This window comes from Serinus canaria, chromosome 8 (genome assembly GCF_022539315.1).
Source record: "Serinus canaria isolate serCan28SL12 chromosome 8, serCan2020, whole genome shotgun sequence".
Lineage (NCBI taxonomy): Eukaryota > Metazoa > Chordata > Aves > Passeriformes > Fringillidae > Serinus > Serinus canaria.
The window spans coordinates 23,398,219-23,425,501 of NC_066322.1; the positions used below are offsets into that span (position 1 = coordinate 23,398,219).

The 27,283-nt window shown below is 42.7% G+C and overlaps 1 protein-coding gene across 2 annotated transcripts in view; it reads left to right on the forward strand.

Moving 5' to 3' along the window:
• Window positions 1-27,283, forward strand: part of RGL1 (ral guanine nucleotide dissociation stimulator like 1) — a 51,892-nt gene that overhangs the window by 15,481 nt on the left and 9,128 nt on the right. For both annotated transcript variants that reach the window (XM_050977540.1, XM_018912024.3), the window contains exons 3-9: window positions 4,911-5,119; window positions 10,454-10,531; window positions 17,824-18,008; window positions 21,109-21,233; window positions 21,842-22,057; window positions 25,110-25,213; window positions 26,251-26,335. In XM_050977540.1, coding sequence (XP_050833497.1) covers window positions 4,911-5,119; window positions 10,454-10,531; window positions 17,824-18,008; window positions 21,109-21,233; window positions 21,842-22,057; window positions 25,110-25,213; window positions 26,251-26,335 — 1,002 coding nt within the window. The remainder of the gene's footprint in view (window positions 1-4,910; window positions 5,120-10,453; window positions 10,532-17,823; window positions 18,009-21,108; window positions 21,234-21,841; window positions 22,058-25,109; window positions 25,214-26,250; window positions 26,336-27,283) is intronic.

A 27,283-nucleotide genomic window follows, 5' to 3' on the forward strand; every position in this document is an offset into this window, starting at 1 on the left:
CATCTGCCTTTGTCTGCAGGACATCCGCTGCTGGCCACCCAAGCCCTGCACTTCCAGCCACACTTTCCTAGGCTGGAAATTCTGCTCCAAATCCACAGTTTCCCCCTGCAGACTATTTTCTGTGCTGGCAGCTGGACACAGAGGTTTTCTAGGCTGGAAATTCTGCTCCAAATTTGCAGTTTTGCCCCATGTAGTCTGTTCTTCCTGATGGTAGCTAGGCACAGAGCTTTCCTAGGCTGGAAATTCTGGTCCAAATTTGCAATTTTCCCCCTGCAGACTATTTTCTGTGCCAGCAGCTGGGCACAGAGGTTTTCTAGGCTGGAAATTCTGCTCCAAATTCGCAATTTTCCCCCTGCAGACTGTTTTCTGTGCTGGCAGGTGGGCACAGAGGTTTTCTAGGCTGGAAATTCTGCTCCAAATGCACAGTTTCCCCCTGCAGACTATTTTCTGTGCTGGCAGCTGGACACAGAGGTTTTCTAGGCTGGAAATTCTGCTCCAAATTTGAAATTTTCCCCCTGCAGACTGTTTTCTGTGCTGGCAGCTAGACGCAGAGCTTTCCTAGGCTGGAAATTCTGCTCCAAATTTAAAATTTTCCCCCTGCAGACTATTTTCTGTGCCAGCAGCTGGGCACAGAGCTTTCCTAGGCTGGAAATTCTGCTCCAAATTTAAAATTTTCCCCCTGCAGACTATTTTCTGTGCCAGCAGCTGGGCACAGAGCTTTCCTAGACTGAAAATTCTGCTCCAAATTCTCAATTTTCCCCCTGCAGGCTGTTTTCTGTGCCCGGAGCCGGGCCGCTCTGGGACCCGCGGGGCTGTGGCCGGGCCGGGCCCTCAGCGCTGAGGGCGGGCGGCGGCCGGGCTGGGAACGGCCTGGCCCGAACCTCTCGCAACACTTGTGACTCTGTTCGATAAGATTAGCCCAGGCATTGCTGGGTGGCATTGTTTGGGCAAAATCGCCACTTCTCAGAGGGTTTTTTTGTTCGGCGGTCATGCGGTGGAGCTGGGAGTCGGTGCAGATGAATGTCAGCTGCTGTGGGTCGGTCTGTCTGTCCGTCCGTCCGGCAGCCGCGGCGCGATCCCGCTTCCTCCACTCGGTTAAAAACTCCATCGAGGTCTCTTGTTGGAAGGAAAGGCTTTGTCACCAAAGTTGTTAATGTCCTTGCAGTTGTTCTCTACCAAAATGCTTGACTAAGACAGCTAAACGACTTCTGTTCCATCTGTCTTGCTGTTTTCTTTAGTGATGTGTGTCTGCACGCTAAATAAAAGATTTTTCTTCTTTTGGACTGATGCTTATATTTCTGGAGCTTTTTCAGTACCATAATTCAGCTTTTCAAATTCCATGATTTGATTTTTTTTCCCTCTTTTTTTTTTTTATTTCCCCCAAGGATAAGTGTAGACATTAAAGATATGTGTTGGAGAACCTGTGTGTAAGGAAGCAATGTGAAAAAAAAAAAAGTTAAAATCACAAAGAGCATCTAATTTCTACTTTGAGGAGGTTAAAACAGACTCATATTTAGACAAAGAGTGGGAATCTTGATTAGAGTGCTTTTTTTTGACTTGATGTACAAGTTACTGCACTTCAGGCACTTTTATTCCAGCTTAGGGTGTCTGTCCATTAAGTTAATAAAAACAGAGTGGAAAACTCTCCATCTGGGAAGGCTGTAAGTTTCAAGGAAAGTGAAAAGCATTTAAGAATCTGTCAAAATTGGTAAAAATGCATTTCAAGTGCTAGTTAGATGCTTCTGAAAAAAACTGCAGAATTTCTGATAAAACAAATCTCTGGTGGAGTGGTAATGTTTCAAATGGCTGAGCCTGAAGAATACTTGCTACCTCTCTTTCTTATTGTTCATCCCAGTTGATTTAGTATTTTTTCCAGTCTGCGTAATGAAAAACAATTAGATTGACTTCATTCCATGATTCTCACTTCAGAATCTCAACAGATAATATTTGCATTGGAAAAAACCTGTGCAGAGCAGTGGGGTTTTTTGGGTGAAAGCAATTCTTTCCAGTGATATTTCTAAGACAATGACTGCAGTTCTGTGTGTCTGTTTGGGTAGCAGCCTGGTTCTGTACTGATCAGAGTTTAAATTTTCTTTTTTGTCTTGAGTCTCTAATCCCTCTTGTTAGGCTGTAGCATTTGTTTAGGCACTGGTGGTGTTTATAGTTAGTTTATATTCCCACTGGAGCATAACAGGTAATGTTTGGAGGAAGCTTTTCAGCCTGGAAGTGTTTTGGTGTGCACAGAGCTCTCCTGTTTCAGCAAGAGCTGTGTATGTAGGTAATGTTTAGTGCTGTAGAGCTGTAAGATGATCATGTGAAAGACAGTGGGCCCCTCTGAAGGTACAGCATTGCCAAAGGTTAGTCAAGCTGTTGGAATTATACTCCATCAGTACACACACAACCTCAGAAAAGAAGGATTTGCAAGTATATACCTCCATTTAGTCTTTCTACATTCGCTTTTAAAAGGTGCTGTCTGTCTTGTAGGAAGCTAATTGCTCATCACTTACACTTGAAGATTATCAAGGTTACAATCTGTTGCCTGAAAAATGAAGATGAGATTCAAATGAGATTTTAAAAGACATAAATCAGATTATAAAATGTCATATCTGTTTGTTTTAGAGGACCAAGAAAATGTTACCGAAGCCCTGAAGTGTTGAGGTCTGTGTTAACCACTGGACACGGTGCTGAAGGAGACAGAGAGGAGCTGGGGAGCTTTTTTTGTTCTTTGGGTGCACAAAACAGTGCAAAACTGGTATCATTTGTTGGTACCACTAACTTTGGTCACCATGCACCCCTGCCAGAAATTGCAGAGAGCTTTAGGAGCATTTTTTCATGGCAGTGAGTAGAGGGTTCCTCTGAGCAGAGAGCTCTAAAGCAAACATGAAAACTCCTTTGCCTTTGGGTAGCCTGGTTGTGTCAGGGAAGAGATGCCCTCTTGATTAAATCCAGACTGAGCAGTTTCCTGTTAGTATGAAACTCAGCCCACAAGGTCTTGTTCTCAAAGCTTGTTATTGAGCTTGTCTGCCAAGTCCCTTTTCCTTTTAAACTTACAGGCAGAATGACTGAAATAATACAAATACAAGCAATCCCAGAACTCTCACAATGATTTCTAACAGTCTGATGTTTTGCTGACAAAGTTCTAGATTTTTCAGAAGCTGGGTTGGTTTTGTTAAGCTTTGGTGGGGTTTTTTTTGGGTTTTGTTTCTTTTTAGCATTCTCCCAACATGATGTATTGGGGAAGTTGCAGTGTTGCAATTAATGGAAAATTTTGTGCGTGTATCTCTCTTGGAAGCAGATTTTGCCCTTGTTTTGAGTATACTAACATGGGAGGATGAGAGGGTTTTATGTGCCCTGAGTAAATATGCCTGTAAACCATTACACTGTGAGTGGGACAGCATGCTGGATCAAAAATTAAGAATTAAATAGAGTGGTGCAGACTTTCTTCCCTGTCAGAAAGTGGTTGTATTGTGTAATTAGTTATTTTCAAAAGTGTATCACAATTGTAAGATGAAGAGTTAGCCAGAAAATTGCAATTTTTTTTATGCAACCAAGTTTTGCTTAAGGAAAATTTGAATGTAAGAGAGTTACATAGTGGTGACAACATACTCTGTTAATAATTTTTCTGTAATGACGGTGTCATACATAATTCCAGATACACTTTTAGTTCATTTTTATAATTCACATATTTCCAGATGCATCTTTAAGTCAGACACATTGCAAGTTATACACCTTTTAAAGATCCATGGAACAAAATGTAGCAAAATATTTCACTGTCTAGCCTGTTTTGGTTTTTTTGTTTTTAAATACAGGCATTGGTGTTGTATTTTAATATTGGCAGCAAGGGTTTGTTGGATCTCGTGAAGCTGGGAAATGAGATAGCAGAGCTTTGTAAATAATAATCTTTAGAATGATGTTAAAGACATCTATATTGTTTAAAACTGAAAAGGATGTCTATTAGAAACAATTCCAAAGCAGTGGAGGGTAGTGATGTAAATAGGAAGTGGGTGGGGTATCTCTTGAAATTATCTTATTAATAGATTATTTTTTTCCTTTGTGTTTTGTCAGTACCCTGAGACAGGGTTGGTAGTGACTGTCATTAACATGCTGTCTTTGTGCCCTCACTATCAAGGTGTTTGAGTAAATATTGGACATTTTTTATTTATAATCCCATTTTTTATCCCACATACTTTACAAAGTACAGCCACGAAAATACTTTTCTGAACTGCCCTCTAAATAATCACGTAATTTAAAAAAATGTTCTTTCAGAATCCAAGCAGGCTGTAAGCATTTAAAACAAATGCTGCTTAAAAAACAAACCCACACACAATCCCAAACCCTAGATTTATGGACAAATATTGTGCCAAGTGGAATCTCTAAAAGAAAATTGGAATGTTAGGGTGCCTTGTTCGCATGACAAGTTTGACACCCTCCTTGCAAAAGTATCTTGAAATGTTTTTGCACCAAATATGTTCTGACCTTGGGTCCTGTGTGACACCCCAAAGTTGGTATTTTCAGCAGGGGACTCACAAGTGCCAGTGCTTAAGTTATGGTCAGTTTTCATGTTTATTCAGAAGTTAAATGAAACACTGAATGATCACTTTTATTCCCTTCAGTAATATGACTCTTTGTGGGATAATGGATTGACTTTTAGATAATAATATATGGTGGACTCATGACTTAACTTGATAGTGGTCACACTGTAAAATGTATTTTTGAGCATGTCAGAGAAATGTTTTAAAATAACTTTACTTAAAAGCTCCATTATTTGATACAGCATTTGGTGCTTGGAGAGCACCAAAAATCAACAAAATCATTTAGTAACTGGTGATGGCCAATTCCTGTGCAAAGATAGGATTTAATCTGTGTCAGGGATCCTGCCTGATTTTTGTGCTTTTTGTTTCCTTTTGTAGGGTGAAGGAGACCAGTTACCCCCAGAACACACTGTTAGACAGTATGAAACATCCAAGATCAGGGCTATAAAAGCTGGAACTTTGGAGAAACTGGTGGAGAACCTTCTCACAGCTTTTGGAGATGCGGATTTTTCCTACATCAGCATCTTCCTTGCAACGTACAGGGCCTTTGCTTCTCCCAGGGCAGTGCTGGAGCTTCTTCTGGACAGGTAAGAGCCACTGCTGTGGAAATTTCCAGTGGAAATGGACCCATGCTTTACAGAACAGGGGAAAGCTGTCAGGAACTTCTTCCCTTGCTTTTTGTGGGCATGGATTTAATAACCTGTTGTCAACAATACTTCAGAGTCCAGAATTTCAGTGTAAAGGTCCAGTTTGTAAATGCATTGCTGCTCACATCTCAACATTCATCAAAGCATAGGTAAGGAAAGTGTGCCATGTCTGGCTGCTAAAGAACCCAGCTGGACCAACACAGCAAAATTAATTCAAGTTTCCTCCAAAAACCCAACAGAATGCATGGGCTGCAAAGTCATACCTAAAATAGATTCCAAAATTTTGTTGGATACCAGTATTTTTAGACCTATCTCTCCTTTTTGGGGGCTGCTGATTCGGAGCAGGGATTGTAAACACAAGAAAGAATTCACTCTCCTGTTCTATTACATCTCAGGAATATGCAGCCATAAATTTCTGCAGACAGCTCAAGAACTGCTAAATATTATAAGAATAGCTTTTATGGTCAGACTGTTAAATCATGGCAGTTGTGTCTGCATAAATGCTTGGGACACACAGCATTAGTTTCTCACCCTAAATTCTAACTGAGGCATGGCTGGGTCAAGGGTGCTCTTATTTTGGGAGTGTCATATTTGTTGCACTTTCAAAATCTGTGATTCACAGAAATGGTTGCTCTGGCATTAAGTAATTAGAACAGAGAAGGAGCATAAGAACTCCTAGGGTTTAATTTTGTGCTATTTCCCACTAGGTAGATAAGGAACAAGGCATTGATAAATTATCTGTGCTTTTCTTTTCTATCTGGAGTTGATAGTCCTGGCTGCTTTGTAGGAAAGCTGTGTGGCTCAGTTAGAAAAGATAATAATAATAACCTGACAATCAGGTAAGCAGTCAGCTGAGAAAAGAGCAGCCATCCTGGAGTGCAGACTCGGTTACAGTTAACCAAGTAACTTTCTGTGCTTTATCTCTCAGTCCATACCAATTCTGGTTCAGAATGTGAGAAATGATAAAAAATGACAGTGGATACATACAAGAATATAAAAGCATTGAGGCTCTAAGGAAGCTGGCCCTGACTTCCTCCTCTCACACTGATTTAAAGAGGTGGAAATGTCTGGAGAGGGCAGGAAAGCCCAAGAGAACTGTCTCCACAGAAAAGAACTCTCTTTTCTGAGCCTGTTTTTGATCTTGCTGGCTTGGGTACCTCTCTGAGCAAGTTACAGTTTCCCCTTCAGAGGAATGGGCTGCCTGGTCTTGTCAGCATCATTCCCAGACTTTTTTAATACATGAGAGGATCCAGAGGAAATCCTAGGAGGTTACACTTCCTTCCCTTCTCACAAGTCCTAGGACCGTAGTGCTTAAGAATGCATGGGTGTTTCTCTTGGCTCTTTGTGTATCATGGATAGTCTAGAATTTTATGGCTTGGGAGAAAATATAGATTAAATTTAAGCTATAAAAGTTAGAATGATATACACGTAGCTCAGGAATATGGACTTGTGAAGAAAAGCAGATGTTACAAGGAAAAAAATTGAAAAAAAAGATGGATGGTAATTGATTTTAACCAGCATGGTTTTCATCTCTAGATTAGCTGAGAATAAGTAGCCCAGAGCCTGCATTTTTGCAACTTTGTTTTTCGTGATACTTGTTAATAATCAGAGACTAAAGTGGGTGTCAGTGCATAATTTGTGTTTTGTTTTGTGTGCCAGTGAAGTAATAATGAAAGAGGCAATCTCTTAAAAAAAAAAAAATCCAAAGGCAGCACAGTTTTGGCATTTGTTGTCAGTTTTAGTTTCATCTGAAGAGCTTGAGCCCTGTCTCTTATTCCTGGGAATAGAGCAGGGTTGTGGAGTAAGGGAACAACTGCAAGTGCCGAGCTCTTGTTGTTTGGTCCGGGGAAAACAGTGATGTGACCAGATCAAAAAAGGCCCTTCCAGCTTTTTACAGGTGAACAGCTCCCTGGGAGAGAGGAGGAGGGAACAGCATCCACACCATTTGCCGGATAATTTGTTTTGTAGGGACATACTCACTGAAAAGCCTCCTCCACAATGTATTTGGATCACCCTCAAGCCCAGTGTGTTCAGTTTCTGCTGGATTTGCTGTGGGTGCAGAATTGTCTGGTGAATGTGTTAGACTTACCCAAACCCAGCTTACACAAAAAGTCCTGGGACTCTTGGGAAAACATCCTGGGAAGTGTGCACATCCTGTACCCTAAGAGTGTGGGGAAACCTGCTGGTCATTTGATGCTGTCTGCAGAGTATCCTGTCCAAGCAGTGCATTGTTGACTGAATTTGGGGCAGGAAGCATTTATGGTGTCCAAAAGCAGGTGAGCTCTTCCAGCTCTTCCCTGAGTCAGGAAAGCAAGTAAAAAAGCTGATGCTGTTCTGAAGAGAAACTTATTTTTAGAAACAGTTTCAGAAATGCGGTTGTTGCATTTTTTAATTTTCTTTCCTCCAGGACTTCACATTACCCTTTTGCTTTTGATTAAATTTGAGACAGAAGCCCTGTTAGTTTTTTCAGCCAAATTCAGCCTATAAAGGTTTTCTTTTAAGATAGATTAGAAGTCTGTCAAATCAATCTATCAGACAAAATCTTGAGCATAGATTGGTATGTTGAGAAGTGAGTGGGATGACTTGTGTTTCCAAAGCTATTTAGGAGTAATTGAACATCCACATCCCTTTAGCATTCATGGGAGTTTGGCATCCAAGTGCAGCAGGCAGCTTTGGAAACCTGCCAAGCTTTTAACACTGTACATTCTGATATTTTCTAGTTCTTTGGTACAAGGCGGCAGGGAGAGTTGAAAGAAAAAGATCTTGGTGGCATTTTGATGGTTAAGACTTCCATGGAAGTTCCTGGAGGGAAGGAGAGCAGCTCCTCCTGGCCCTGGATGTGGGGAAACAGTGTGGTACCTTTGGTATTCCTAGGCAGGTATTCCAAAGTGTGATGGAAGCCAGAAGTGGTTAGCTATCCACATGAGGTTAGAAGGAGGCCAAATTCCTCTCTTCCATAATGTACTTTGCCCTGATAACCATGTTCCTCAGAAGTGGAGCTGTGCTGTGCTTGGCACAGGCACAGAGAAAGTAGCAACCAGTCCCTGTCTGGAGCAGTTTGCAGAGGAGGGATTGAGACTGTGTTTGGTGGGAGAGCTGGAGCTGGGGAATGACAGTGAGGAACAAGTTAGATTTATGTTTCCCATTCATTCCTTTTGCAGGAGGAGGGTCTGCTGCAGGGTAGATGGGAGAGGACAGGAGGCAGAGGGGGAGTGTCAAAGGAGTGGGTCCTGCAGTAGCAGAGCCACACATTTTGGGACAGCAGCTTTGTGGTGTTTGACTCACTGTTGTTCCTGTAGCATCTATTATTTAATCTCTTTTTCCTTTATATCAGGTGGCTTGTCTACTCAGCTAGAGAAGTGATTTCATTTCCATGACTCCATGTGTGCAGGATTCAAACCACCTTATTTTTCCTGAGGATCTGGCCTTCCAAATTGCTTGTTTCAATGCTTACAAGCTTATTTAGAGTTTTGTTTGGGGCTGTTGCAGACTACCTTTCCTTATTATTTCTGAGTTATTCAGAGTATTTTCCTCCTTTTCTCCTAACAGAGATGCAGGGATGCATTTTCCACTCTGTTTTCCAGTATTTAAACATTCAGTATTACCCATTACATTCTGGTCTCATTTGCTTAGTCAGTCCCTTTGAGTGCCGTTTGTAACTTCCCAAATGCCAAGCAAGGCTGAAAGGTTCTGTGAGCTACAGGATCCTTTTGTTTCTCGTGTCTCTTTTTGTATGCAAAGCATTCCTACAAGGCTGGGCAGTGAAAGGCTCTTTGTCCGGGAGCTGGTGAGAACAGTGCTGGAAGGCTGCAGAAAGGCTGTTCTTCACATCACTTGTGTTGTTAACTCCTCCTAACCCGTATTTAATGACCTGTCGTTCATGGAGAGATGAGAGATAGGCAGAGATTTACATCTGGCAACATGAGGAAGTGTTGTATCTTTCTCCAGTTTTGCGCAGAAAACTGCCTGCTCTTTATTGCTGACTTAAGGATTTCTGCTGTAAAACTCAGTTTGTGTCTCTAGTGGGATTTAAACACACTAGTGCCTGATGTTCTGCAAAGACATATTTAATATTTCACTCAATAGTAGAACAATGACGTTGGGACTCAATAAGTTTTCCTCAAAAAGTTAACTGCAAGTTTTGAAAACTGAATATAAAAATCTAATTTTTATTTTAAAAAATTTCCCTGGCAGGGGAAAAGTGCCTTTTGTCTACTAGCTAAGACATGTTTTAGGCATTTTATAGAGTAGATGGCAGTGGAGAGTGAAATCCTCTCCCTTTAACAACGGGTCTGTGATTCTTATATAGGAAGTCTTAGACCAATACTTGAGGGGAACATAAAACTACCACCACTTCCATCCATTGTGATGTTTTTGGATGAGTTTGTGACAGTTCTGACATGAACCTTCAGGATACAGCTCACTGTGTTCTCTCTGTCTGATGTTACCACGTTGTTGTAGCACAAGCACATAAGGATGCACTTGTTTTAACTCTTCAGTTAATTGAGATGTGTAAACTTAAATGGATAAAATCAGCTTGTCTTATTCTGGACAGTGAGTAGGCATTCACCTTCATTAATCCTGCCTGTAGGGAGCCATGGGATTCTTCCTGGATGATTATGGAGCTGTATATCTGAAACAATGGGCACTCCCCCTGAAAATGAAGTGGATGATCCTGCCTGCAAGGCACAGGGTTGTGCCTTGTAGGTAAGAGATTTCCCTTTGGCACTGCTGGAGTTGTGCCCATGGTTCCCTCTTTCCCAGTGGTGTTTTCACAGCATTGTGGGCTTTTCTCACTATTATCAGGTGTTTGGGCACAAAGTGAGCACTTGCCACCTCAGGAAACCTTGAGATAACACTTGGAGCTGTTAGGAATGGCAGGTGCTAGAGACACAGAAGCTGTATTGGAGAAGGTGGTTGTGTCACAGTCTCTTTGCACACTGGAATATTGCCCTGGGAAAGGATGGAGTGAAAACAAGCAGAAGGGTCTTGGAGCTATGAGCAAAGACACTGTTTGATTGATTCCTCCTGTGTGCAGGAATTCATATAAATTAATAAATTGTGTTGGAAGATACTGGCTGTTTCTTTAGGATTTTTTCCCTCCTAAATGAGATAATCTTCAAGGTCCTTAATTCTGCGCACCTGTTAAGATTCCTTGCAGTTTGAGCTGGAAGCACTTTGTAGTTGTTTATGGTAATTGTATATGAATGATGCTATTTGGGATTTTGCTTTTATTCACTAGAGTTTCTTCTAAACATCTATCTCCTTTTTCAGGTTTGGAAACCTGGAGACCTCAAACCAAGGAGAAGTGGCAAACCTGAATTCTTTGGAATCTGAGATGGTACTCAGGGCGTAAGTATGGATTTGCACTGTGGAGCAAGGCCCAGACAGGGTTTGGTCTTGGAGGAGGATGCAAGCAGCAGAGCTGTTGTTTCTATTGAAAATCCACAGCACTGTTTGCATGCTTAAACAAGCTTGTGGAAAGGCCAAGTGCCAATTGTCTTGTAACATATCCAATAATACAATCCAGGCATCTTTTGGAACTAAACATGAGATGAACACATCTAGGCCAGCATTTTGCTGATTAAACAAACAAGGAGTGTTTGTTTCTCTGCCTTATCTGTGGCAGTAAATGGTTATTGCTTATGAGTGATTTTTTTTGTCATTGCAGCAATGCCTGCAGAGCAAAGCTGAGGGTGACTCAGGCAACGTGTGTGCCTGGGTCTTTTCTGTTAGTACCCTGTGATTTACAGTGCTGCTTTTAGAGTGAAATTTAAATTCTGAGGTCATCCTCATTTGCAAAAGAAATAGCAAAGCTGTTTTGAACTGCAGTTTAAATGAGAAAAAGGTGGTTTGGCTATCCTCCTAGGGTTTTATCTTTAGACATTGGGTGTAAAATGTGCCTTAGGTCATCAGCATTTGTACTTTGACATCTGTGGTTTGCATGCACTGTGGCATGTATGGTTATATTTGATTACAGAATGGAGATGCTTGATTCTTGTCAGCATTACTGGTTTTCTGTTCCTCTTGCCCCATGGGACTTGACATTGGAACTCAACCCTCAGTCTCTCCTGATTGGTAAAATGTTTTGCTCCGATTTTGCCATGAGAACTCCTCAAAGAACAGCTGGTAGTTAAAACTTGGTTAGAGGCACCAAGGAGGCAGCATTATGTCATGGGTAGAAGCAATAACAGTCAGTCAGTGGTTCCCACACTTCCATCCAGACTGAGCTCTAGGGTCTCTTCCAACTTTGGGCAAACCACTTGACATTCCCTGATCTCAGTCATAAAACATGAGCTAAAGCTGTACCCTTTCCTGCAGAATAGCTGAAGGATTTATACTGGGGGTGAGGAATTAATTTCACCAGTATAAACCATGGTGGGATTAATCCCCCAGCTGCCTTTTTGTGGACCCAAAGGACTTTGATGATGAGATGGAGAGAAAAGGGGTGAAAGTTAATCTTGACATTACCTCTGTCACTTGGGCTTTGGGTAAAGTGCATCAGTTTTTAGTTAAACCTGCAGGTGAGTGTGCAAGCAAATAACATTTAGTAGGAGAGTGTTTGTTTTGGTTTGTTCCTTTCTTTCTTTGTTTTTAGTGGAAGTATTTTCCTCCTGGCATACATACAGTTTACCAGCCTTGTCAGTTGCTTCCTGCTGCATCTGTGCTTTCTTCCCTCTTGGCACATAACACCTTTGCACAGCCAGGGACAGAAAAATGGATAAAGCCTGTGGTCCTGTTCCTGTGGTAGCTCAACTTCTGATGAATTTTCTGACAGATTTTTCATCAATGTAGTTCAGAACAGCTGATTTTGATCCTTTGGCCTTCATAAGATACCTTTTCTGTGTGAATTTGATATCTTTACTCAAATCCATGTCTATAAAAAGGTTCAACAATGAAGTCAGACAGTTATTTGTCAGGTATATGTGCATGTTTAAACTGATCCCATATAAATATGAATTCACTTTCCTGCCTTAAAAATTTCCATTGCTTTCAGTTGCTCTGGCTACTTTTCTCTTAGGAACAATTAGTGGTATCTGGAAGGCATTTGGCTTTGTAGTCCTGTTGGGAAACGCGTACTTCTGGTCGTTCAGGTTTTCTCTTGTCTGGGATAATTCCAATATAATTGCATTTGCCCTCTTTTCTCATAGAACAGAAACATGATATAATTGTGCTCTTGGTTTTATATGACTTGGAGAAATAGGAGGAATCAGCAGTAGAGCCTTGCTATTTCTTGCCATTAACTCTGTATTTCTCAGAGGAAAAATATCTCATGGGGAAGCCTGTGGTCTGTGGCCAGAGACCTCCTGCATTCATCAGACTCCTGTTGTGGCAGCTCAGAGGCTTTAAAAAGCCAGTTGGGCCATTAGAAGTGGGATGCAATTTAAAGCATTTCCACTGGTTTGACACAAAAAAAATGCTGCAGAAGTTAAGAACAATAAGAAGGAGAGTTTATGACTCCTTAAGTACCTCATGGAGCCTGAAAGAAGGAGGAACAGCAAAAACAGAGGGAATGTGTGGAAGGAACATTGTTTCTGTGGTGCACTGTAAGCCCACAGGTTACTGCCTTCTGCATTGAAATTGTCTGTACTTTTTGCACTTACAGTATAGAGCTGTGGTGTATTTTGAGGGCAATGTCTGATGGATAAGACGTATTTTTTAAAAAATTATGTGAATATTCCACACAGTGTTTATGTACCTGCTTCAGTGTTCAGAACCTGCAGATCCACAAAGCACCTTGAAGCTAAACTGAAACCTTGCTTCATTCCACAGCATTTGACGGAAATAGTGCAAATAGAGAAAACTAAGGAATTTTTCAGTGACCACATGGCATGTCTTGCATGTTCACCTCTCCTCTTCTGCATTAAAATAAAAACTACCCAAAGCCTTCAATGTAGTACCACAGCATTTGGAGTTTTTCATAGTGACAAGCAAACATTCTCCCATGGCTTTTTGTGCATTCAGATCTTCCTGACCAAAGCCCTGTGTCTTTTGGTTCCTTCTGAACCAAACAGCCCCACTGGAAATCAATGTGCACAGTTACAGCACTGCAGAAGTAAAATGTCCTGAAACATTGTACTCCAGCACAACAGAGACCAAAGGAATGTGAGACAAATGGAAGAAAATTGATTGGAAGCTTCTGATGCCTGGGAAGTCCATGGTGGGGAGCAGTTAAGATGCATTTGGGAAAGCAATAATTATTCATTCCAGTAAAGCAAATTAAACTCAAACAACATCAGAAACCAGTGTGGTTACATGAGAAGCAGAGTCAAACACAGGGCAGTGGGAGTTATAAAAACAACCAGAACCAAGCAGAAAAGAATAATTAGAAAGAAAAAGAATGATTGGTATCTCAATTAAAACAAAGAACTGCAAGCAGAGCTCTTCCCTTAGCAGCTTCACGTGTGTCCTAGCAAAAGTCTCTCATATGTTATTGAAAAAGGTTTTTCCAAATCAGACAGACATGATAATTTGCTGGAGGTCATCAGGATGGTATTTATAAACAAACTGGGTGTGAGAAGCCACCCTTGGGGCAGCCTTTTCTTGTGGTTTGCTTATATTTTACCCCTGATTTAACAAGCAAAACTGAGAAAACATGGGTGACTTAATTTAGTCTGTGTGAGCAAGCCTGAGTGTTAATGCCTGGGCAGTGGAGGAAAGGGAATAGCCATCTGTAATGAGTATTTTCTCAATGGGCTTAAGTATGCATTTGGCAAATTATAGCTAGTTTTGTGCACATTCTTGTGGAATTTCATAAGAAATTAATAATTTAACTGCTTTTTGTAACTGAGGTTCCCCTTATTATCCATAAGTGTTGAGATTCCCTTCTCATTCTTTAGAAATAATTGAGGTAGGAAGAAAACACTACTTTTGCCTTCTTGGTCAGAAATTGAGGTTTAACAAGTCCAAATGCCAGGTCCTGCCCTTGGGCCACAAGAGGCCCCTGCAGCACTACAGGCTGGGGACAGAGGGGCTGGACAGTGCCCAGGCAGAAAGGGACCTGGGGGTGCAACTGGACATGAGCCAGCAGAGTGCCCTGGTGGCTGAGAAGGCCAATGGGCCTGGCCTGGATCAGGAGGAGCAGGGAGATCATCCTTCCCCTGTCCTCAGCACTGGTGAGGTCACACCTGGAGTGCTGTCTCCAGTTCTGGGCCCTCAGGTTGGGAAGGACATTGAGATGCTCAAACACATCCAGAGGAGGCAATGAGGCTGGAGAGGGGCTGGGAACACAGACCCTGTGAGGAACCACTGAGGGAGCTGGGGGTGCTCAGCCTGGAGAAAAGGAGGCTCAGGGGAGACCTTATCACTCTCTACAGCCTCCTGAAAGGTGGCTGTGCTCAGGTGGGGTTGGTCTCTTCTCCCAGGTAACCACCGGCAGAACCAGAGAACACAGACTTAAGTTATGCCAAGGGAAGTTCAGGTTAGGCATTAGGAAAAAATTCTTTGGGCTCTGGAATTGTCTGCCCAGGGAGGTGGTGGAGTCACTGTCCCTGGTGGTGTTTAAAAAAGACTGGATGTGGCATTCAGTGCCATGGTTTAGTTGATGAGGAGGTGTCATAGGTTGGACTAGATGATTTCAAAGGTATTTCCAACCTAGTTAATTTTGTGATTCTGTGAAAAGCTGTCTTTAATTCCTGTCAGATCCTGTCAGGACTGATAGAGTTGTCTTCCTAGTAGAGATAAAGCCCTGGAGAATTCCCACCTCCCCTGTGCCCTGCTGAGCTGACAGAGCTGTTGGACCTGGAGCTGCCACAGCCCTGTGACCTTCTGCAGCTCATGAGCAGAGGAGGGTGGGTGAGTTCTTGATCCCAGTCTGTGAACCAGCAGGCTCAGATACACTTCTCCACCTACCTGGATAGGTTTTGGAGACTGAAACCTTCAGAGATGGGCTCCAGTCAAAGCTAGTGTGGAAATTAAAAGACTTTCTGATAGGTGTGAGACTTGAAAGCATTGCTTAGCAGAGCCTGGAGTCTGTGGCCAGCAGCACAGAAGTTAAGCATTGAGGTGTTTTTTTTTTTTTTTTATAGGCAGGAAAGGAAAAATTTATAGCTCATAATCAACTCATGAAAAATGTAGTCTATAATGTTTCTTTCCTGTCTGAGCTCTTGGAAGGCCCCTGTTCCTATCTGATTCTGTCAAGTATGGAGAGTTTCTTTGCAAGGACAGCAAATATAAAGCTACTGCAAGATTTGGGCAAGTGTCCAGCCCATTTCTGGAAAGCTGCATTATTCCCTGGCACTCCAGTAGAACAGCTGGGCAGCAGGAGATCACTGGGGCACAGTGTACCTCTTCTCTCTTTCTTATTTCCCCTCTTGACTGAAATGATTTTGCTGGCAAATTCAGTGTCTGTAACAGCTGTGAACTCTTCACCCTGCTCTGGGAGACTGTATCTGTCTTAAACTCTGTTTATTGTTCAGCTTAAGAAAGTGGCCACCAACCAAGCCTCTGGAAACTGAGCTTAGTGTAGGGAGTGTGAACAATATTAGTACAAAAACTTGCCCTGGGGAGAGGCTCCTCCTTCCAAATCATGGCTGAATTGGCCAATGGTTGTAGGAATAGAATACCTAGCCTGGCTTCTGGTTTTGGGACCTGAGGGGGGGTGGTGTGGGTGGGGAAAAGGAGCACAGAGCAGGAGGGAATGCACTATTTGGGCATGGAGTGAGGTACAGTGTTCCCTGCCTGGGGGAAGAATGAGAGGAAAATGCTGTGGGCATAGGGCAGTGGTGTTTGTGACTGTTGGTGCTCTGTTCAGCATTCTGGGTGTTTGTGGGGCTGGAGAGGACAACTGAAACTGGGAGGGTGGTGGCAGAGTCTGGGAGCATCTACCTGTTGTGGTGTTTCCTGGCCTTGGGCTGTGGAGCTGGTCTGGCACTGCTGGCTGTGCCACAGCTTGCAATGAAACCTGAAATCCAGAATGTGTTTGCATGTTAATTTTAGATTGTAAATACTTTTCATAGCTCTGAAATAATAATTCCAACATTTCTCCTGTCAGCAAGCCTAACCAAAGAATGTTGCCAACAGATTTTCAAATACTTTAACTGAAAATTCAAAGTTGCCACATTACCAGAACAAGAAGGGAAAGAAAAAGAGACTTAAAATGGATGCAACTTGTATGAAATCTGTCTGGTATTAGAAGTTAATTGAGTTTTGAGGAAAACCTACACAATTCAGATGAGACACTGAGAGTAGGAGAAACTCTCTTTACTGTTTCTTAACTATTGGTTTATTTTGGATGCTGCTGAGCAGCTGAGTTAACCAGAGACTGCTATGGTTTCCCAGCTTGCAGCAGGAATGTGTCAGCATTTGTACACAGCTCCAGTGGAGAGTTTCCTGTGCTGGAAGAGACTTGAGATATAGAAATGGTTTGGAGACATGGAAAGTTCAGGGCCTTTTTCTCAGGATGTTTAGGTGTTTATTGTGCCTTTTATTCTGAAATAAGGAGCTTAAAGTTTTAAGAAAAGTGGTTGTTTTTTTTTTTTTAGTAATTTTCTATTTTTGCTACACTGAATTGAAAATTGTTAACAACATTGCAAATTATGTCTGGAAAACCATAGCTTAAATTGTCTTATTTTCTTACAAAATCCTGTTGAAATGATGATAAATCCCTGCAAATGTAGGATCTAAGGGCAATCCCACAAACATATTGTGCAGTATCTAAGTACCAATCTAATGGATGGGTGTGGATGAACACCTACATAAATCAGGAAAAGCAAACAAACACATCACTTCCCCCTGCCTCCCCGCTTCAGGCAGGATGGAAACCACACTGAGTCATCAGCTCTGCTTTCCCCTCATCCCCCTCAGTCTGCAGAAGGATTGTCCATGGGTTGATGTTCTTTTAGCTGCATGTCCTAACAAAGTCTGGGATACCTGAGCAAGATCCAGTGGTTCTACAGCTCCTTAAGCATCCTTTCCTTGCTCTGCCAGCATGAGTGGGATGCCCTTTTTGCCTGCTGTACTTTGACAGCCTGTGCTTGGTTTGTGCTGCTGATGAAATCAAGACTCTGCTGATACATTTTCAGTCACTAAGATTAGCAGGACCACTGTGTCTCCTGTAGCTCAGCTCTCTGGGCACTCCCAGGCTGCCTCTGGCATAGGCAGGCTTGTGCTGCAGCAAGGGTTTTAGCCTCCCAGATGAGGCAGTCCCACTCATTGTGTGTGCCTGTGGGGGTTAGGTTTGGGATTTTCTCCTTTTCCTCCATGAAAGCCACAGTTTCATGAGCAGGCAGGCTTTGTACTAAGGCTGTAGATAAGGAGGAACATGGTGTGTAGGGATGTGGATCTCCAGTATGATCCCCAGACTCTGCAGGTGGTGAAAGGCCCCAGAGGAAGCTTTTGATTTAGCATTTCCACTGGGAAGGAGCCATGAATACCTTGTTTCCTCTCTGCTATTTTCCCACATCCCAGGGAGTGGTTATGGAGCAAGCATTGAGCTTATCCCAGTGGTCCAGGATGGAATGAAGAAATTCTGTTGTGCTGTTGGTGTGTGTGATGTCTGGTGGTTGTTAAACATGGCTGTGGTACAGCTCAGCACAGATACTTCAGGTGGGCTGTGATTGTCTCATGTGCTGTGGTTCTGCTGGGTGCAGGTACACTCAGCTCCATCTGGATGCAAACAGGGTGTTCTCTCTGTTTCCTTGCAGTGAAATAGCATCAGTCTTACGGGCCTGGCTCGATCAGTGCTCGGAGGATTTCAGGGAGCCCCCTGACTACATGTGTTTGCTGAAGTTGCTGGATTATCTGAAGAACAACATGCCCAATTCTGACATGGAGAGTAGGGTGCAGAACCTCTTGAAGCAGTTTCAGAACCAAGAAGTAGAAGCTGTTGGTGAGTTACCATTCCCTTCTCTCTTTCTGTCCTCCCAGACTGTAAGATGCCCCAGGGATTTATGTGCAGTACATTTCACCACCTCTCATGCTTATCAATAATATTGTGAGGCTCACTAGTGACCTTTGACTTGGTTTTTAAAAGGAAACCCAACCTCTATGTGAGGGATGAAATAGTGTTACAGTGTGATGTGCCTATGTCTGTTCATCCTGGGGTGGCTTGGGAAATTCAGCACTTCTCAAATATTTAGCCAAAGCTTTGAGATTGCTGCAGCAGCCAACTGGTTAATGGTCAGCACACTTCCCACTTTGTCACTGAGTTAAAACACACAGCTGTTCTCTAGGTGGGCTTCTCACTTAACCTACCCCCCAAAAAAACCCAAACAAACAAAAACAGCGTACAGAGCTGTGACAAAATACAGCTTGAGTCACAAGCTTAGTCCTGCAGCTTTTCTTCCTAGTTACCATCTTGTCTAAGGAAGTGCCTGTGGGTGTTTTTTCCTATTGGAGTGGCTGGCTGCTGGTATCCAAGGACAGAGGAAAATCTTACGTTACTGTGGGTCACAGTGTGCTGGAACAATAGTGAACTGTAGTGACACAAACCTGACACCTCCCTGTATCCTGGTCAGAAAACTTCCTGTGCCAGAGCTGGGGAGCAGAGAGAGCTCACATAGGGTGTGAATGAGAGCTGGAATCAACTTCCAGCTTGGGTAGAGGGGTGAGAGGGAATAATTCATGCCATAAACGATAGAGGAAATGCCAGAAACCCCCCCCCCCCCACTTTCATCCCATAAAAGTCACGTCTGCCGGATGCTCCAGAAATACCATGTCAATGCATAATGCTGTGAAATGCCAAAATAACTCAGTCATGAACAGGAAGAGGAGGAATGCCCAGAGCCAAGGCCCTTACTGAGCACAGGTGAGGAAGCAGGATGGCTCAGATGTTGCTCGTGCTGACGTTTCCTGGGTTGGGTTCTCCCAGCTCAAGCAAAGAAAACTCATGAGAACTCTATTTGGGTTCATCTGTTCTTCAGAGTCAACAGAAGTACCCAGCAGCCCTGCTTCTGGATTTGTTTCCTCAACTGACAGCTGAAAACATTATTTTTGAGTCATAGGTGGGCCAATAGGAATGAGAACGTTTTCTAAATTGTGGCAGAATAGAGGCTGCTTATTAGAGTAAAATAAGAGGAAGGCAATGAAATGAAGCTGTGGGATTTGCAAAAGAGAGTTTTAGGATTGCCTTACTTTCATCAGAGTTCCATCTTTGTACATTTTCTTTCAAAATTCCTGATAGATTTTCTGCAGTCTTTGTTCATAATTACTGTCCCAAAGCATTCCTGCTGGGTTCTGAATTTTGAAATTTGGGCTGTAATCCTACAGCTTGATTTGGGTAATCAAACCTCTGTTCTGTGCTGCCCTCAGCCATGCCAGTCGATTAGATTGCAGTACCAGACAGGAAGATAAAAGCTGCTTCTGGCCTCAATTCTTGCAGGTTGAGCAAGCAAAACAAGGAGAGGCAGAGGTTGCAGGGTCAGGAGGGGCACGTGCTTGCTCTCAGTACACTCAAGAGGCAGTCAGACTTTGAGAGGGCTGAGTGGATCAGAGGGGTCCTAAGATGATGAGATCCTTGAGTTCAAGGGGATTCCAGCTTGTTGGAGAGCAGGGAAAAGACTGCTTACATGTCTGTGAAGGAGAAAAAGAGGGATGAAAAACAAAAGGAAAAGTTACACTCTGCTTCAGGACCTTGGTTTAAGCATGCTGTGAGGTTTTGGGTAGGGCTGCAGCTCAGTGGTGAGGATTTTCAGTTGAATTTCAAGAGCCAAAAAGAAAAGGAGGTTTTACAAAGCCAAAAGGAGTGAGATTCTTGTAGCAGTACAGTCCATTTAATTATGCAAATTTGTTACAAAACAGCCATGGAAAAGTAGCCTAGAACAGAGGTCTCCATTTACCCCACTGAGCTCTGCCAATAAATTGTGCAATTCAAATGTACAGATGGAAATCAGCTTGTAGACATAACTTGTTACATCAAAACTGTAGCAATTTACATTGGTGATTATGTTCTGTTAATTACTGGAGGAAGGAACAATGAAGTATTTTGAAAAGCAATGATTCTCTATCACATTATCTGCTGTTGTTGCTTTCATGCTCTGCTTTAACTGGGTATGAAGTCTTGCATAACACTCTTTGTTTTTGTAAATGAAATCTCACCAGTAGTAAACTCAGTACTTTAGTTGTTAGTCTTCAACAAGTCTCTATTTTCTTCTCCCTCCCTATGGGGTTACTGTTGCCTTACAGTAAAAGGAATTAGGATTTATTTTCAGGCACTTTCTGTTTCTTCCCCTCTACCATGGGAAACGAGGGCATATTTCTTGGTGTTTGAATTTTTGGTTCCCAGCTTCTGGGAGCCAAAAGGTGACAAGGCTGCAGCTGTGGAACCCTTTTCTTTCTGCACTGGCTCAGGTCCCTCAGTGAGGACAGTTCTGCTCTCTCACTTCCTCTCTGCTGCTCAGTGCAGATTTAGAGGAACTATTCAGCAGAATATTTTAGGTGCTCACTGTATTCCATTTCCTGGGAAAAATTCCCTGAGAGAAAAGGTGAAGGCTGCTGGAATAAAGTGTCTTCAGTACAGCCCATGTAACCACAAAGGGTGCCAGGAAATCTGGTACCGTCTTTTATTTCTGGATTGAAGAGCATTCCTAATGCAGTATTTTGGGGGTATAACTGCAGCCTCATGTCTTTGTAGTTTGATTTTTTTTCAGATTGTAAATACTGAAAAATAGATTAACAAAACTATGGAATATCAATAAGGAATTTTTGTTGGGGTGGTGGTGATGCTTTTTCTTTCAGAAGAATACTTAGCAAATGGGTCAAGCCACTTCTCTGCTAAGATTTGTTCTCTCTGTTTCTTTTTACTCCACCTTTTCTTTGCCAGTTTAATCTTCTGGTCATTTTTCTCACTCCAGTGGCACAGTGGGGCCATTACATCAGGCAGGGCCCTTGGGGCATTCTGCTGTAATACAGTAATGTTGCAAAATAAACACCTGCTTTGATTCATTGTTTGCTGTATAAATTCACTGAGTGGTGTTTTCCATCCTGGCCAGATGGGTTTTGTAGCACTTCCTCCAGTGACCTGGTTGATGGGGAGGAACTGGAGATCAGCAGTCCAGAAGAATTCTCCTCTTTCCAAGACCACGTTGTGGCAGAACAGTTGACATACATGGATGTGGTATGTAGAGTATTGCATATAATATCACTTCATAAAATAAGACATATTTTTTCAAGTTACATTGCTTTAAGTGTAAGGTTCCAGAAGAGGACTGCTTCTGGGACACAGAACACAGCTCTGTGGTTATCCCAGCTGTTTCAGTCATTGAGCTTTTTCCTTCTGTCATTTTGAAGGGTTTTTGGTTTTGTTTGTTTTTTACATGTAGCCTCTTTTGCAAAAGTTATTGGCACTGAGAAATAGCACATTTTAACTATAACACTACGTGGCTTAAAGATGTCTAGGAACTCTGGACTGTAATGCTCAGATTTTGCTTTGTCTCTATCAATTCCCTTCTAAATATCATTATATAAAAAATTTTTATATTGGTTATGCAGCTGATACAAAGGTGTCCCTTATTTTCCCAGTATTGTTTAGCTGGCAGTTCTTTTGGGGCATCAAGCCTTTAAAGAGTATGCCAAAGGATATTTTAAACTAAGAGAGAACCAGTATTTACCTTTAAGTACCATATTAGATTTAGGTCAAATTTGTCCTCTAAACCTGTATTTCTTCATGTGAATAAAAGATTTAGAAGAAAGCTGTTGGCTTACCACACCTCTGTTTCACTCTAGATGCTCTTCAGAAGAGTTGTGCCCTACCACTGTCTGGGATCCATCTGGTCTCAAAGGGATAAGAAGGAAAACAAGAACCTGGCTCCAACTGTCAGAGCCACCATCACTCAGTTCAATGCAGTCACCAAATGTGTCATCAGCACTATCCTGGGGACCAGGGAGCTCAAAATCCAGCAGAGGGCCAAGATCATTGAGAAGTGGATTCATATTGCACATGTAAAGCATTTATTCTGTTGAATGGGTTTTGGGTGGGTGCCTTGGAGTGAAGGAGTTGGGAGAGGAGAAAGGGCTTGTATACATTGGTCCCAGGCCATCTTAGCTCTAATTCTTTCTGTTTTTAACTGGTTTCTTTGTGATGCCAAATGAATATTGCCCTTCCTCTCCTCAGTTCTTCCCCACCATGGAAATGGGGTTGATACTTGGCCATGACGAAGCTTTAGAGAAGTCCAAGTAGCTGATAGCAGTAGCTCTGTCCTCCATGTGCCTCAGCAGAGTTTCCAAGAGGATATTGTAGCAGATTCCATTTTCTTATCCTGTTTCTCCTAATCTGTGCAAGAAGGTTTTTTTTTTTTTCCATGCCTGCTTTACATACCCAGTTTGCTAATTTCCTAGGATTAAATATTTTACTGTAATGCTCCTCATTCCCCTCAGAGCACTGGACAGCTGGCAATAAACAAAACCTCTCTGGAAGAGAGCACTTCAAGCACTTCCATGTGGATGTGTGTTGACTTCTGAGAATCCCATGGATTCTTCTTGAGCTCTGCACAACAGTCAGAAAAAGCTGAAGCCAGAGGCTTTCCAACCTTGGCAACTTCTGTGCTTCCAGAGGCAGCATTCCGTCCTGGCACCTGAGCTCTGGCAGCTGCATGGTTCAGGAAGCTGGTATGGGGAAGGTCTTGGACCTCTCCTGTGGCACTTACATCTGCTTGTTTTTATCATCATCTGGTGGATGCTTTATTGCCTGTGTGAAGGGATTAGGAAGTTTGATTTCCAGTTTCTATGTGCAGATCTAAGTGGCAGAGGGCACCAGCTATAAGGGCCTCCTTCCTGGGGCAAGCTGGACAGAACTTCATCATCATCCCAAGGCAGAAGGGAGGCCTGGGGAAGTCAGGAAAGGCACTGCCCTCATCCCACTCACTCTGTGGATGGAGAATTTTGTTCTACACCCCTGCTGATTCTGTGCTTCTCCCTTTACTTAATTCATTAAGTGCTCCAGTTGTAGCATGAAACACATGAAAAATGTATGTGCACACTCTGCAGAATAATGGCACATGTACAGCAGCTGGGTGCACATTTACTTAGCTGCCCACTTCTGAAGAAAGCTGCTTGCTTTGTGCATGCAAATGAGTGTTTTGAATAGCTAGGTGCCCAAGTTAGAAAATAATCCACTCATTAAAGTACAGTTATTCACTGATAACTAAACCTAGCAGCACGGAGTTCCGCGTTTGTTATCTCTTCATGACTTTCGGATCCATTTTCTTGGTTCAAAAGATAAACTGGATACTTTCTCTACTGCCAACCCTCTGCTCCACCTAGATCTGAGGTTCCTGAGCAGGAACAGCCAATTTCACTCAAACAATATTTTCTTTAAAAATAAAAATAAAAATGAAATAATTAATGTCCTGTTATGCTTAAAATTTTTAAAATCAAAGCTGTTTCTGCACAGGATTCTTTCTGGTTTTGCCTCTGTGAAGGACACAGCATGAAACAAAGTTATTAAAACCGGTCTTAAAAATTCTTCTTACATGCAAATGAAAGCTTGCTCAATTTTAGTGTGCAGTTGGTTGAACCACTGGGAACACTGAATCCAATATTAAATGAAATTCCTACTGTGCTCTAAATTATACTGTGTGCAGTTAACTCAAGATGGTTCCAAATTGGTTCTTCCAGCTCAAAGTCCTGTTGTACTGGGAAGAAAGAAGAAAAGCTGATAATTTGTGCCTCTAAATTCGTGTTCTCCACAACCTAAATTTCAGGTTGAACAAAAAGAAAGGACTCATTCTTTAACATGTCAGTCTCTGGAGAAGAGCTGTTATGTGGCTTTTTTTTGGCCCCAAGCCATGCAAAAATAGCTTTCACTTCCAGTGAGTCCTGCCCCATGATCTAGAACTTGGTGTTTATCTGACCCAAGTGCCCACCTGCTTCAGGTGCTGTTGGCCCTGGCTCTCTGCTTAAGCCACACTTGGATAAATGGAGTCTCCCAGTTAGCACAGTTTTCTGTGGGTCAGTAACTGGGAGAGCTTGTACTCTCCTTAGCTGATCAGTCACTTTAATGCAGCTCATGAACAGAGATGCTGATAGATTAAGGTCTGACTTTTGCTTATGCTGAGGTTGCTTTACACTTGTTCAGTCCTACATGATTTATTTCAGTCATGTCTGTTTTCACTGTAAGGATCCTTTACATAATAAGCATTATTAGGGTAAGAATCAGATTCATAAAAATGTTGATAAGCAGAATTGGAGTTTGAATACATTCTTATATCCATGCAGCAGTCAAATTGGCAGGTGTTTTGTCTGCTGGATTTGCATGTACAGACACCTGTGCTGAAGTCTGTGGTATCCAAGCTCTCGTTCTTGAGCTACCAGCACATTTCCAGGAGTCACAGACCAGACTTGCCCTCTTGCTTCCCTCCACTTTATGAGGAATCTGGGCTACTTTTTTTTAGTTTTTCATTATCCTTTTCCACCCAAGCTTTTGCCACAGAGTAGCTGCACAAGAAACATCCATGAGCTAGTCTCTCTGTTCAGATTTGATCCCAACTCTGGAAAAGCTGGGAAGGTTTTTCTCTTTAACAGTGTGCACATACTTGAATAACAGGTTATTCCTTTGCATGTCTTTATTTTTAATTGACACTGAGATGATTGAGGGTTTACATTTTAAATACCACATATAAAGAGGCAAAGCCTGGTTTTCTCCCCAAGGGGTAAAAGGGATTGGTAACTATAAAGAGCTTTTTAAGAAGTATAACCTTTGTGCCTTTCACCATGGCTTCATGGACTCAGTTCCACTTTTATTTTTACTTGGAGGACTGGAAGCTGTGACACCACAAATACATGAAAGTGAGGAAAACAAGCTCTAAATGCCAAAGCTTGTGAAGTGTTTGGTGGCTGGAGTGGGGAGTGATATTTTTGATGCTCAGTATTTGCACAGCTGCTGCTCAGCAGTGAGAATGTGTAGCAGGCCTGACAGGGCTCAGAGAGAGGAGCACCAAGGTCTGTGCAGTGCTGACATTTGATGCTCCTGTGTTTCCAACCGCTCCTTTCACAGGAATGCAGGATCCTGAAGAACTTCTCCTCCTTGAGGGCCATCATTTCAGCTCTGCAGTCCAACTCCATCTATAGGCTGAAGACCACCTGGATGTGTGTTTCCAAGTAAGCCTCTCCCTCAGTTCCCAAGGGCCACAGGGCTCAGTGCTTCTCTTCATCCTCTCGTCACCCTTCCTGTTCTGTTCCTTCACTAACATGGGCCCTGTCAGGAGAACCTCCCATTCCTGGGAGGCTCAGCCCCCTCCTGTGAGCTCCTCTTTTCTACTGAGGGGGACAACCTGCCCTTGGGGATACTGGATTCTGTCCTTTTTAGCATATTGGGTCTTGTACAACCTCCCTAGAAAAACTAGTGCTGGCTTCTCACCCAGCTCATGCTCACCACTCTCAGGTCACCACAATTTCTGCTTGTTGTCTTCTCTCCCATGAAGTTTGAGGAGATTCAGCTTGCTACAAATCCTCCCAACTCTTCTCCTGGTGCTGATATTTACATAAAACATATTCCCAAATTACAAAATTCAGTTCTGAAGATAATATTTCTTCCAGGGGAACACTTTATTGTGTAAATATTTACTACCTGCCCCACAGATGCCAGAGGTTGCTGTCTAGAAAAAATGGTTTTCTGCTCATTCAGTTTGGGGAAACCAGATTTCTTTCCCTTTGATAAATTAAAATACCGCTCTGCTAGACAGTATCCAGAGAGGTGGGATTTTCCTCCTGCTGCCCTGTGTTCCTGGTCAAAATATTGCCTATCTTGTGTTTATAGTCTTGGGCAAAAAACTACTCCTACGTTTACATGCTTCCAGCTTTCCAGAATACATGGGATAGGGCAAAAACCAAGAACTTGGGTTTTTCTGTTCCTCTGTATCCCCTGATCCATTCTCACACTGCACTGACAGTTCAAAGCCCTGCCCAGGGGCTGCTGATGGCGTTTCTTTGCTGTCAGATGAGGCCAGACTTTGCTGGAAGCACCAGAATGTCCCACCAAGGCTCCCAGGAGATGTGCAGCATCTCACTGGGTGCATTTTGGTGCTGTTATCTTTTATAAGTGGAACTGTTAACAATTGATGAGAAAGAAACAGAAACTTAATTGGATTTTAGAGTGCTTGCTAATGACATAAATGATATTGTCTTCTCCTGTGCAGGGACATCCTGCTGATGTATGAAGAGCTGTCTGAGATCTTCTCAGACCATGACAATTACCTGACAAGTAGGGAGCTGCTGATGAAGGTGAGAACTGGTGTGAGTTCAAAACTTGTGATCTCAATGAAATCTGAGATCTCTGAACTTGTGATCTCTGAAATCTTTAACTCTTTTTGAAACCAGCTGCTAAAGCTCATCTCTTCCTCAAGGACCTTTTGTGGTGCTTTAGGGAAGAGCAGGCTGTAAAACCTGAAATTCTTGCTGGGCTGAGAGTTGATTTCCTTGTTCCTGGAAGAATCAGTAGCTTTAGCCTGGATAACCACAGCCAGCAGACTTTGGCAGATGATCTGGATGGACAGCAGGTCTTGCAGCCCCTCAGCCCATGAGGTCACTGGAACAATGCCACACCTTCAGCTGAGGAATCAGTCCAAGATGTTTATCCCATTATCCTGCACCTTTCTTAGAACTAGGAAGTGGGGCTGGGAATTCTGATGGAACAGGCTTCCTACTCTGTGGGTGGCCAGATGGACAACAAAGCAGGCTCTGTGTGGAGCAGTTTGACTTATGCACTCTCCTGGGTGAACCCCAGTAACTCAGGAGCCTGAAAGGGCTGAGGAAGAATGGCAGGGAAAGGCTCTTCTGCAAAAACTAAGGAATGTTTGTGGCAGGTTTTTTCCATCTACATAAAAAAGTTCCTCATAAACTCACTAAGCAGTTAATTCTTTGGCAGTTCTGTCCAGCCAGTCTGGCATTTGTCCCTCAGCCCCTTGCCTTGGGATCTGTGTTTTGCTCAGGAGTGGTGGGTGGACACATTCACATCTGTCAGTCTGGTTTGTTTATCATCCATTTATCAACATCTGTAGGTAATTTTTAAAGCAGGTGAGACCATAATAAGCATAGAGGAAAAATGTGAATTCAGTACAACCTATTTAACTAAATATTAAAAGACAAAACAACTCAGACTGAGCCCAGACCTCTGGCTCCCAGTAAATCACCCTCCAGCTGCCCTAAGCAGATTTGAAAAACATTTTGAAA